Source organism: Ptychodera flava, chromosome 2 (genome assembly GCF_041260155.1).
Source record: "Ptychodera flava strain L36383 chromosome 2, AS_Pfla_20210202, whole genome shotgun sequence".
Lineage (NCBI taxonomy): Eukaryota > Metazoa > Hemichordata > Enteropneusta > Ptychoderidae > Ptychodera > Ptychodera flava.
In genome coordinates this window covers 20367855-20381671 of record NC_091929.1, presented here as the reverse complement: position 1 = coordinate 20381671, position 13817 = coordinate 20367855, and the positions used below count along the sequence as shown (strand labels likewise).

The 13817-nt window shown below is 38.2% G+C and overlaps 2 protein-coding genes across 3 annotated transcripts in view; both read left to right on the top strand.

Moving 5' to 3' along the window:
• Positions 1-13817, top strand: part of LOC139116605 (actin-1-like) — a 244120-nt gene that overhangs the window by 195180 nt on the left and 35123 nt on the right. The gene's annotated exons all lie outside the window — the stretch shown is intronic.
• The window catches only part of LOC139116589 (receptor-type tyrosine-protein phosphatase H-like), a 31025-nt gene continuing 18082 nt past the window's right edge, over positions 875-13817 (top strand). Inside the window, exons 1-6 of one of the 2 annotated variants that reach the window (XM_070679195.1) lie at positions 875-1276; positions 7642-8005; positions 9810-10076; positions 11358-11627; positions 12491-12763; positions 13190-13462. In XM_070679195.1, the coding sequence (XP_070535296.1) occupies positions 1211-1276; positions 7642-8005; positions 9810-10076; positions 11358-11627; positions 12491-12763; positions 13190-13462 (1513 nt within the window). In that variant the 5' untranslated portion in view covers positions 875-1210. The remainder of the gene's footprint in view (positions 1277-7641; positions 8006-9809; positions 10077-11357; positions 11628-12490; positions 12764-13189; positions 13463-13817) is intronic. The other variant, XM_070679188.1, reaches the window with a different exon arrangement.

Genomic DNA, 13817 nt, shown 5'->3' with positions numbered 1-13817 from the left:
TGTTAGACTATAGCTGATTTGAGATTCTTCAAACAGCTACAGTACAATCAGACGGAAGTACATGTAATGACTTATTTTTAGTCTCCTGTAATTTCGTTTCCTTCTGTGGCCATTTCGCAAAGCCTTTTACTAAGTTTGTCATCTTTACCGCGAAATTTGTCATCATACCTATAAAGACAAAGTTATCTTTCCCAGTCATCAAGGTACAAGAATACGTAAATTTAAATTTCAAAACTTTCATTTGTCATTTTGTATCTCTCGTTGCTGTCAATACACAATATTTTAGAAATTACTGCATTCAAATACCACTTTAGATTTTGCTTTTGCATACAATAATCATAATTTTTTTTACTCAGTTCTAATGTTTCTGATCAGTTTATGGGGCGGGTTAATCAAGAAAAGAGAAGAAATTGATACATACAGTCCATCACCGCCTCTGCAGATGTGACTGAATTATATTTTAGGGTGTCAAAACATTATTATGAGAATGACGGGGTGTTTGATTTTTATATATTGTTACAGGAGGAGAGTACTTGAACAAATTAGATATTGTTTACTCCCCTACACAGGTGTTTGTGAACGCAGCCTTACGTTGCACGATACTCTGCTCCTTTGACCCGGCGTCATAAATACCTGTACAATATATCTTTTATTAAACGGTTGAATAGCGTTTGTATGAGCAGTGTATGCTTCGCAGCGGTCGTACACTGTCGCGCCACTTCTGCAAAATCACACACCGACAATTCACCGATCTCTGAACTCCTGATCTGTCGCGATGGCTAAAAAGTCGAACTGATTGAAGTTGACCGTATGCACGAACCCGACGGAGCTCGAACTCGTTTCCTGTTTGCCCTGGATTTGCTATTCATATCACGTAGAGATTATTTTGTCGCGCGTAGAAAATATCTGTCCCGTTAACCCCGATACATCGCGTCCTCCGACTGCAGTAGACTTTGTCCCAGCTCGCTGTCATGATTGTTTGGGTCGATAAGTGCTACGAGTTTGTGTTTTCAGTGATTGCACGACACAATTGATGTTTAAACAAAGCTAACGGTGTCAACTAACCGGTCACCCCGGCAAAAACTCCTATCCTCGTGCCAGCGTTTGCGCATTCATACTTTTTGCCAATATTCTTCCTGGTTCACCAGCGCCAGCACATCGTTCAGTTCCGCTTCTTGCCTTATATGTGAGCTGTAAACAGCAAACAGAAATGGATCCGTGTCGGTTATGTCAAACTGCTCCTAGCTTCACAGTCCTCGTACTTCTATTATCGACGGTAAGTTTCAATATTTTTTCACAATTGGAACTAAACACTTTCAAAGTCTGTATGTAACGATAGCCTACATTATGGAGCAATTCCGTAATACCCAATTCAAACGTTTTGACAAATACGATGAGACTTGACTCATAAGCCTAACATACACAATTTTGATTTATTTCCCTGAGGACATTTTTTTGGATTTCACAGTCTTGCGCGAAACTTTAAAGGGACATGTTTATTGACACGTACAATTCCGAGTCATGTCCTATATGTGTGTACTTATATAAATTACACATTGCAGACCATTGCTTTCCACTGTATTTGAAATCTTTCGAGACCATTTGCTGTAAGTTTGATGTCATCAGCAATATACCCCTTGAAGAGAGAAGTGGTAGTGTATTGATATTGAGTAATGATATAACAAACATGGCGACGATGCTACCATTTGATAACGTTCAACTTCCTGTTGACATATTTTGCATAATGTTTGAAAGTGCCTGAGTACGGACTATCAGATCTGAGAAACAGCACATAATGCCAATCGTGGTATTGAAGCCAGGAATTCATCCCTGTAGGGCTTTGTGTCATAACACTTTGATCTGCTGAAGGACATTCAAGCCAATGCTGGCGTTGGCGTCATCATAGTTTCTTTGGAAAAGGAAGATAAATTCGGATGCCCGTGCCCAAATTCTAATATCATTAAGAATTATAATTTAAACGATATTGTTTAAATGATGCGGTGCCAATTACAACTTAAACGCCATACACTAAAATTAATAATAGTCCTGTTATTCACGTATAGACAACTGCTGATGGACACGTGATTTCGTTGTTTGTTACTTCACTTCGTGTTTTAGTCGATGCGGAAGGGATCCATCTTATTGTATGATTGCATGTGGGTGGAATGATTCCAACTGTTAAAAGTTTCACCTTTGAACTTTCGTCAATACTGGTAAAACAGAGACAAACGCCCCGAACTTTCTTTTATCCTTGTCGTGTTTTTCTCTTCACCAAGTTTACATAGTTCACATACTCAGACAGACAAGTAAGATGCGCCAGTACAGTCTTACGTTGACAAAGACAGATAATGACCATCATGACGTAAGGATAACCTCTAAAACATTATGCTGAGCGACTCGCCACGACACGCTAACCTATTCATACAATCGTGAGAATTTTTTTTTATCCGTAGCAATACACTGTATTCGATTGTGAATATTAAAATCAACGGGTCTCACTTCCTATTGCAGGCCCTCAAATAGCTTTCAATGTTACAATACATAATGATTTTAATGTCAATAGAGGGATAATTGTGAGTTACACCCAATAAAAGTATACCTAAAAGCATTAAATAATTTTATTGAATTCGCATTTATATTAAAATAAAGATATACATGCGTAATTCTGCAGTTATGATTATTCGTGTCGTCTAAACTGGTTCCGTGAATCTAAGAAATGCTTGACATATTTACTGATTTGTAACTTTATGTCCTGTCGGTTGGACACTGAGTCATTTTAATTTACAGCAATGTTAATGTTTAAATGTTGGAATGAGACGTGTCCACTGTATTTATCTAGTTTGTTTACCCTCGCTCGCAATGTGCACGATAATCATCCACGATTTGCTTATCGCCAGAACTGTCGTGTATCAAGATGTGTTTCAAAAGCTTGTCAAAGTACAGGTTTCACTTCCGAGGTACCAAAGTGTTGAATACCCTTCGCTACAGAAAACCTCCAAATTTGACTTGAAAGATGATGTCAAAAGGCATGTTCCGTGTAATTTCTGTCTTCTTGTTGTTGTGATTTTTAGTTTTTTTATATTTCTTCGGTGTTAGCCCCGATGAATGTAAAGTCGGCTGCTCGATGAAAGTGTAAATAAATAGATAATAATTAAACACAATTATGAAACTATTGAAAACCATTGAAGGTCATGATGTAATACAACCATTTACATTAATGGCGTAATACAATATGCATTGTACTCAGACAATGTCGGATACTACATTCAAAGTATCGCTGTTAGAAAGTGCCGTTATCATTGATAGGAGAACTCAACGGAAGTGACGGCAGTGATAAATGTCGATTTCCGTCTCTTCTCAGTGACCCGGCCAGAACGCGAAACATCCGCGGCTAAGCCATGGCTATTTTGAGCGCAATTTTTGCCGAGAGCTTTTGTGCTGCCTTGTTTCCGGGTTCAAAGTATGGGTTCAAAACAGAATGATAAAGATTTGCATTGTGACAATTGCGCATCGGGGTTTTGGGGTCAAGCAACTCAGTTCAGCTCTTCTTTTAACAAAATGAGGTCATTAGCGTTTGAAAGTGTAGATATACAAATTTGGTGCTAAAATTACCCATGAAAAGTATCAAATTTTATTTATTTCCGCTAACTATAACTTTTGACGTGTTCCTAGTATCTTGTGTTGTTTGTAACGCAATCAGTGCTTCGTGTCCTACTCTTGTGGGATTTCCCAGTATTCAGCTTGTCATTACGAAACGCTGTAAGTGAGAAATGGCCGCAATTATAATCCGACATCCCTCCTGAGTAGAGTTCGTTTAAGAACAGCCGCATTTCATATCGAAAACAATGAATTATGTTGACTAAAGAAATAATTTTTGTGTAAACTACAATTTAGCTGAATAAGAAAGCGCCTTTGCTGTAGGCAACTATAATAACGAAAACATTCCCGAGGTCACATTATTGTTCCTTAAGAATGAAGCTGGTCTTTGATATTTAATTTTTATTCTAAATATTTAAAACTCTATCACTGTAGCTGACTTTAAGGTGGCGTAGCGATTGACAAACTCACGTTTCCCAAAAGCAATATTTCTCACAAAAATCCCTCACACTATATAATTTCAAAAAGCAAAGACTCTAAAGTTTTGTGTGGTAGCAACAGTTTACGAATGAAGGGGTACATATATTATCGGTGGGGGGATAAAATAGCCCTCAATTTTGATGTCAACAATAAAACAAATTAGTTGAAGTCTGAAAACGACATCGTTTTATTAAATATATTTCATTTGAACTAGAGATTATGAAGAAAAAAAGACAAATTTGTTTTGCATTTTTATTGCCATCCCTAAATGGCAGGAATCGAAAGACTGAGATTCAAAAAAAATGATTAAAATCATTATAAGTAAACCTGAAATATTTCTCATTCCAAATGAAAGTGTTTTATTGCCAAACAAAATTGTTGTTCTGTTATAGAGCATTTCAAGAATAGTGTGAAAATTTCACAAAATTTTTCCTAGCGAGAGTGGAGCTATATCATTTTAAAAATGTTCGAATGAGGAAAACGCCGGGGAGGTAAAAACGCCAGGAATCTCCTGATTTGTATACATTGCATAAATTTAAACTTCTTTCTCACGCAACTTGTAACTGCCGCTTGCAATGCTAGAAAGTGTACCCTAACAATGGTTCAATATTTGACTGACAAATTGCTGAAAATTGAATAAATCTGTGCAAACAGTGCCCTTGGGCAAGGAAAACTGGGTGTAACGTGCTACGCCCTCTTCATTATTGACGTAATCTCCAGCATTTTAGTCAACGTTATAAAATACTTTAGTTTCTTCTTCTTCATACAAAACCACGTCCAAATGTCTCGTGTTTAACTGATAAACAAGACTTTATGTGTGCAAAGGGTGGGGTTCACTTGTCAACCGACACATCGTGCATTAAACATGCACAGTGAGTCTTGTCGACCGGGCTTAGCCAAGTAGTTTGTGCATTTCAATATATTTTAGGGAGATAAAATGTGCCTTTTTTTCTGCAGAAAACAGGACAGAAACGTCATTAACAGTTGCAGATACTGTCAATGTCCCCTAAAAAGAATGAAGTCGACATCTTTTGACAATATTTTGAGTAGCATGTTTGACGCAGTTTCATGTCAGAAACGATTTCTGCTATTTAGGGAAGATGTTCGTGAGAAAGGTGTCTTAATATTACTTGGTAATCAATCACGCATTATTATTGTACCAGCTGTGAAAAGGTTTTACTCTTTTGCTCAACTGACAAGTTAGATAAAGGAAAATGCGCCGGCAATGAATAGCATTCGGTAATTTTCGGAAAAGGATAGCAGACCAGCTAGCAATAATAGTAGTGTGGGAGAAGATATCTAGTCGAGAAAAGGGAAGCGCGGGTGATTCCTGGTAAGGCGAGGGGAAATAGAGGGCGGGAGAGTAATATTTTCAATTGAAATCTGGGGGCTGCTTGAGAACAGCTTTAGCCCCCCCCCCCTCCCAACCCCTCCCAAGTTTTAATTTTGTTTTAGAAAAAGCTAGAATAGCACGTAACGATTGACAAACGAAATAGGTTCCATTTTCTGGAAATCGGCTAGTCCCTGTTTACTGTGAAGACCGAAACAAATCAACGGATGTCTTAACTTTCCAGGCCTCCCACACTTTCACTCTGATGCAAAAACATTATATTGGTGACATCATTTCCAATACGTGACAATACAATGTATATTTTTATTCTATGAAACAAAATGTCACGGAAGTAAAATAATAAATTCCTAGAACGCAGGACGTTGGCCCAATCAACATAGACCCAGCAACAAGCAGGGTCAATTCTTCAGGAGATCCATTTCAAATTCGTTGTATCGGATATGCAAGGTTTGAAGATCCATTAGCGACTTTTGTTGGAATTTCTAGCACTGTTGTTGAGGTTGTAAACTGTGTTCCCTGTTCATGTTGTATGCACGATTCAATACATTTTTATTGGTCTCGAACTTATGTCACGCGGTGCCAACTCATCCAACAAAGCAGTCGATGGAAAAAGCCGCTGGCCTATATCACCGCAACGTCCAAATGTAAAGGGTGCAACATATCGACACGGCCTGCACAGACACAACGTCTACCATTACTGTTGAAAGAGGAATTTTAGTGGAAACTAGAATTCACTTGTCAACAATAACATTGCATTAAGTACACAAATCGTAGTGTCGGAAAGACTTTGATAATTCTCTATGGAGACGTCAAAATAACGGAGACTTGTCTCATATCACAAACAGGAATATTACTAAATAACAGGAAATTCTGTCGCAGGTCAGAACTCTCAATTATTGATATGTACAACTATTGTCCTATTTCATAATTTTTAAATCTTAAGGTAGAATGCGACTCAGAAACATATATTCGGACTCTCAAATTTTTACAATTCTTTTCTGATCCACCACTTGTGAGGGCTCATTTCAAAGCTCTTGGTGTAATAAAACTTTTAACCGTCTTAGTTTTTCGAAAATCGACAATTTTTTTTCTCCATGGAGTTAAAACAGGGATGGCGGCCATTTTAAATCAGTAAATCTAGGGTTATTGTTCCCCTGTACCGGTAACCGCAATGACCCGAGCGACCCTGGCAAAACCTGCACCTGCAAACCCTGGATAATTTTTTTCGCATTTTTTCGCATTTTTCAAAAAAAATCCAGTAATTCTCCAAATTGGACGTATTTAAATTATTGGTCTCAGCAAACAAAATAAGGATTTAAATAATGTCCTCCGACCTACCTACCCTAATTTGGGGAGGCATTTTAAACATATCTTATTTTAATATGGCCTAATATGGACTCGTGAGCAAAAAACGTCCAAAAAGAATTAAGGGAATTACAGACTACAAGTTTGACCACGCATTCTAGAGATTTTTACCAAGAGAGATATGCGTCAAGGTTCTGATGCCAGAACCGAGAACTGAATATTTATCCTAAAATAGCTGCATACAGTTGCATCTAAAGTAAATCGCGTGAAATAGACCAGGGTGTAATGATTTGTTGGTCATGGGTCTTGAATCACGCTTTGGTGGAAAAAATAAGAGATGACGATATTGATTAAATTGATCTGAGAAATCGTGTCCGTTTCTCAGGACCATCAGATTAACTGGAGTCAGTGTTTGCCTTTGAAGAGAAGTCTGTTTACTCAAAGACATTTGCCGATCGTTATTTATACAGCATCCGCTTTTTGTGAGGAGTGATTTAAACGCGTGCTTGGCAAGTAAACTCATTCAGTTTTGGTGATTTTGATGGCGGAATATAAAGCTCTCTTTGGACTATAGTATGCAAGGTCCCACTGTGTACGAAGGTTACGCTACAGAAAGTGTGTGCATGTGTGATATTCAGTCACCGTTTAGGAGTTTTTGAAATATTCATTGTTCAAAAATTCTCTCAGTTCAAAATTCCGACAGCCTTTGTCATTAAATTTGCGTGTTTGAAGGAAATCCAAATCACAATTCCGTAATGGGATTTTCGCAATATCCAAAGTTTCGTATAGAACAGAGGGTTTGAGGTCCAAAGGAATGGGTATCGATTATCATGCTCGTGTGTAGTAGATTATCAACGGTTTCTAAAACTTTTCCCTTTGGTTGAACATTGTTGTTTTTACTTCACTAGGCAATACTATGTCACGCCACGACTCCACTGTCAAGCACGATGGAAGTCACTGCTGGACCGACAATACCCGGCACAATGGAAGTCACTACCGATGTGCCGTCAACTGCTGGCCAGACAATGGCCAGCACGATGGAAGTCACTACCAATGAGCCGTCAACTGCTGGCCAGACAATGGCCAGCACAAGCCCTACAGATATCACAACCGCTCAGCAGACAGATGTCGTGACCTCTGTACCATCAACTGCTAGTATGACAACGACAATCACCAGTCCAACAGATAACACTACTGATCAGTCATCAACTACTGACCAAACAAGCGTTGGGCCATCCACCTCAACGGTTTTGCCTACTACCGAAGCGCCAAGTATGCAATCGTTTATTATCTGATCACTCTATTAATAGAAGCATAACTACTACAGTCCGACAGTCTTTACACTTTCATCTTCTGTATGTATGTATGTATGTATGTATGTATGTATGTATGTATTGTTATGTATGTATGTATGTATGTATGTATGTATGTATGTATGTATGTATGTATGTATGTATGTATGTATGTATGTATGTATGTATGTATGTATGTATGTATGTATGTATGTATGTATGTATGTATGTATGTATGTATGTATGTATGTATGTATCTATGTATGTATGTACACACACGCGTGTGTATGTGCTTATATCTGTGTGTGCATGTGTGCATGAATATGAACAATGTTATTATATTTATACCATGCCAATATCGCTCCATCCTTGTGACGTATACAGTAAAATATCAACCGTCATATTTTATGGTAAATATCGAGATATGCAGGAAAAACGTCATCAGTTTTGGATTGTTCCGAACTACATTTGCTATTTGATAGGAAACAAAGTAAACAATCAAAATGGCCGCCGCTCTACGTCTATGATGCGATGTTGACGACACAAAAATTTGAAGGGCTTAGTATTTCGGGTAGCTAAATACGGGAGTAAAATGTTGAATTTTGTATCCCGCTGTACAGCGACGTCGCGCGCGCGGCACCCGTTGATATGGGAACTCCCAGTGTAAACAACTAAAATGACCGCCTTCTTATGCTTCGTATACGATCAAGCGCGATCGGAATAATGAGAGATTTAAAGCAGATGCAAGTTTTTGATCAGTAACGATTTTAATAACATATTGCACCATATAAAGTTCTTCCAGTAAAAAATCGTATAGCATCGTATAGTTTATGAATGAAGTCTGTTTACACAAATGTTTACACATTCATGCGAAAGGCAGAATAAAAGTAATACCAAAAATTTAAGGTTTGCCTCATAGTTTGTAAATTCTGGGCGTGGGTATATGATAAATGGGTTATTACCAAATATCACCTATCCTTTGCCTCGTATCAGCATTCGTGTCGTTTGTGCTGCTTCAGACACTCGACTTAATGACACTCATGCTGATACGATACAGGAACACGCAACATTGGGTAAATAACCTCTATCTATCACTAAGAGCAAATACACTAGTTTCGCTTCATGGTAGTATTTAAGTCTGATGGATGGCCCCACCCATGTGACGAATTCTACCTGTGCATGAAAACGTACCAACATGTACACATACAAATATGGAACCTGCATGGCATTAGTATTGGTCGTTTAGATTTTTATGATAGGAAAATAACGTTTTTATAGACTGACTGGCTATGTTTTCATGAATATCGTCTTATCCTATTACCCTTTTACAGAAATTACCACAGTATGGTTGTGATATTTCCAGTCAATGCGATGCGTAATTCATCTTTTTGTATAACGACGTAAACAACTTCACTTTGGATTATAATGATGAAATTTTGTTTATAAACCGTCTATATCTACTGTAATTAAAGAGATTAAGGACGCTGCATAAAAAGTCACTCTGCTATTATAAAAATGCAAAAGACACAAGTAAAATGAGAAATATTGACAGTTAAAAGAAAAATATAAAAGTGTACAACTTAAAAATCAACAATAATGGCACTTCGCACATCAACTCATGATCTGGCAAACTTGTATCACCCATAAAGTACAGAACAGGTTAACTGAAAGCAAATTTAAAGAGGTGCGTTTTAAGGTCTGATTTAAAAGAGGAGAAAGTAGGGGAGCATCGGAAATCATATGGAAGATTTATCTGCAATTTTATTTTAATTCTAATTCAACAGCATCGGTCATGGTTACCAGCTACAACGAAACATCAATAACAGTGGAGTGGTCCCCTATGGATAATGACACTGAATTTTACACGATAAACGCCACATGCAATGATGTCAATGAAACTGAATGCACGGACGGTGTGGAGTTGGTAGACGGAACAGAGTCTTCTGGGACGGTTACGAATTTAACTGCAGGAGCTGAATATAGAGTCATCGTCACAGCATATCACACCAATGAACTGGAAAGTCCTTATGACCCTGTTGTCCAACGGACGGGTACGTAGCATGCATTTGAGATGACCATTTCTGGTTAGGCTTGTTATGGCCATGCCACTTCGTTTGATGTATGGCGTGCGAAAGAAGCGCTCAGACATGGGATATCACATGTCTTGTCGAAACACCACTGCCTGCTTCCGTGCTGAGCTATATATCGACAGTATGTGTATGTTACTCTAGTATTTAGACAGTGTCGTTAGGGGCTTTGTGACCCTAAACAAAGTTGCTCTTGTCGCGCATTTGATAATTGAACTCCAAGATGGCATGCAAATTTTCATTGGGACGAACTCCAATTGAGGCACTGGGTGGTCACTATTTGACGATCAGTTGTGAAATAGACTGTGGATGCAACGAAAACTAACAGAGTCATACTGATAATTAGAAATCAATCGGTGAAAGGTTAAAATCTGTTATGTCATGGATATGGAGTATGGATTTAATGTCGAATACGGTGTTCTTCTTATGCAAAGTTACATTTTCTTTTGATCGCGAAAAGGGCGTATTGATACAAAGTACGTGGAGTTGTTATGGGACAGTCATTCAACTCCTCACAGAACTGGTACGCTTTCAGCTCTGCCGAGAAATCGCAATTATAGGGAAATGTTTAATCAAATCTCAAGGTACAAATCTCGAGCTGCCAATCAGAGCATGCGTGACGAAATGGTGTGTTGAAATGCGAGAATCAGTTCAGATTTCCCTTTTGTACAAGAAAAGCCTGTGAAAAAGGGCAGCCGACGTTCGTAAATAACCAAAGACAGGTGATCTCCGACATAGCAGGCGCGTCCCTTGCAAACTTACTCAATGTACCGACGATGGCATGAATAAACAGTTCGTATAAGTATTTGTGTTGGTTTGCCAGTGACAACGCAGGACATCTGTGATACAGTTGCTCTGACGTACGGACTTATGACGCCCTCAACGGCTAAATTAGATATCGGAGCAGGCTACAGCGTGTATGAATGAGATCTTGTCATGTAAATGAATCATGCTACAAGCATGAAACCATTTTCTACCAATCTTGTGATAATTTTGTATTTGTTGGATCATTTTAATCACAACAGTTATGTGTCTTTTCTGACTCCCTAAGCTCTCTCTGCAGTAACTTTGGAAATATGTATAAAAAATACCGCTGGTTGATACAGAGTTCATCAAAAAGTGAGCACTGCTCGACCAGGGTTTCATGTTGTATTAATGAAAAGACAATTGTAAAACACATTAAAATGTTTCACTGTATTAGAGCTCATCTAATCACATTCGGTTTTTATATCACTGCGTCCACAGTTCCATTTCCTCCTCGTGTGGATGAGATTGAGACATACAGCACTACAAGTATTAACGTGACATGGACAGCACCCCCAGGCATTGTATCGGGTTATAGTATCATCTACAGTTCAAATGATGATGGCACCGATACTACGATTAGTGCAGGGCCTGATGACACGAGTGTACTGCTGACGCCGCTAACTCCTGGTGATACTTACAATATTACACTGCACAGTGTGAGTGGAGACGAAACCAGTGTTGCGAGTAACACTGTGCACCAGACAACAGGTAAGAGAATGTACAACAAAGTAATATGCTCTCTCTCTCTCTCTCTCTCTCTCTCTCTCTCTCTCTCTCTCTCTTTCTCTCTCTCTCTCTCTCTCTCTCTTGAACCGAGTGCGTCGTACAAGGGAAATAAATGATTAATTGAAAGATGATTGCTTGTGTGAGTGTGAGTGTTTTCTCGTTTTTTTATTTTGTAGCCTGATATAGATGTCGTTTTTGCCATTCGGGTTAAAGTTCAGAAGCAACGAACCAAACACTATCGAGAAAAAAATGATAAAAATCGGGGCTCACATGAAAATGTCTGATCGAATGAACCAAAACGTTTCCTTTACTTGAATGAAGCACAATAGGATATATTGAATATTACTAGATCAATATTGTTATGCTTACACAGACAAACAAATGTTAACTAGAATCTGTTGGCAAATAAGGACACAACAAAACAGTTTTTCAATTTTTCATGGACAGCGTCTTTTCACGGCTTATTGACAATAGTAGTAAATCATTGGTTGTGTATTCATTCCTTTCTGTAAGTTAGCAAAGTGCTGCTTGTTACAATTGCAGAAAGCTGCATTGTTGCGCCCTACAAATATCCTGAATTCAAGATATGCTTACACTTTGTGACTTTCTTTTACGTTTCCTGATAATTTTCTTTTGCTCTCCCTTGCAGACAAATTAACGCGAATTCTTATGGTATGAGAGAAAATCTAACACGTGCTCTATTTAAATCAAATGACTTACTAAAATGACATGAGAAATATTATTATTATTATTATTATTATTATTATTATTATTATTATTATTATTATTGTTGTTGTTGTTGTTGTTGTTGTTGTTGTTGTTGTTGTTGTCATTGCTGTCGTTAGTTCCTGAGGCCCCATCGGAGGTAGACATAACAGGCTACACCGAAACGACGATGACCGTGAAATGGACACCCCCTGATGGTAACGTCTTCACAAATTTCCACATCAACTATACATCTCACCATAGTTCGATGACGAAAACAAAAATTGAAGATGAAGACAAAACAGAAAGTGAACTAGAGGGCCTGACCCCTGGTGACACGTACACTGTTACCGTTCAAACTGTGAGTGGAGACGAAGCTAGTATTCCGAGTGGTGGAAAAAGTCAGACAACAGGTGGGTAAAAATGGATATCCCCGAGCCCCTATCTGTTTTAATTATATAAGTGGAGCTTGTATCTTGGTTTGTCGTATGTTTTCTCAATCATTACGTATCTATATATCATTAAATAAATTGGACGTGTGTTCTCAGAGTATTGACATGGTATTGCTGTCCCTGCGGTTAAAAACTTATGACGCTAAATTTGGTATCGATAAATGTGTCACCTAAGAAACATATTATTATTATTATTATTATTATTATTATTATTGTTGTAGTTGTTGTTGTTGTTGTTGTTGTTGTTGTTGTTATCGTCGTTATTGTTGTTTTTGATATTTTTTCATGATGATGGTGGTGGTGATGGTCATGATGATGATGATGATGATGATGATGATGATGATGGATTTGTTTTCTTGCTGTGTTTTGCGTTTTCATCATCACTAGTTCCTGAAGCCCCAACGATAGTAGAGATAACTGGCGATACTGAAACAACCATGACCGTGAAATGGACACCCCCCGATGGTAACGTCTTCACAAATTTTCACATCAACTATACACCTCACAGTACGCCGACGACAAAAACAAAAATTGAAGATGAACACAAAACAGAAAGCGAACTAGAGGACCTGATCCCTGGTGACACGTACACTGTTACCGTTGAAACTGTGAGTGGAAGCGAAACCAGTGAACCGAGTGATGAACAATTGCATACAACCGGTAAGTTAAATTCCAAGAAAACTGAAGTTGTATGACGGATTGTTTTTGTCGATAATTTGCCCGTTACACAGCGGTTTCGATTGTGTGTGCATTAGTATAACTGGCTGACCTTGATATCGTCCAGTTCAACTGCAAGTGAAATTCTATCCTTCTGAAATAACAAATGGATCATACTTTACTCAGAGTTGCTACCAACTGCACTGTTTGGCCATCGCAAATTTGAATATATATATATACTTGTCAATAGAGCGAATATGAGCAAATAAAGCTTAAATCTGACGGTTAAGCCTACAGCAAATATTTATGGCAGGCGATGATTCTGAAAACCCGGCTCGACAACACTAAAAACACACAA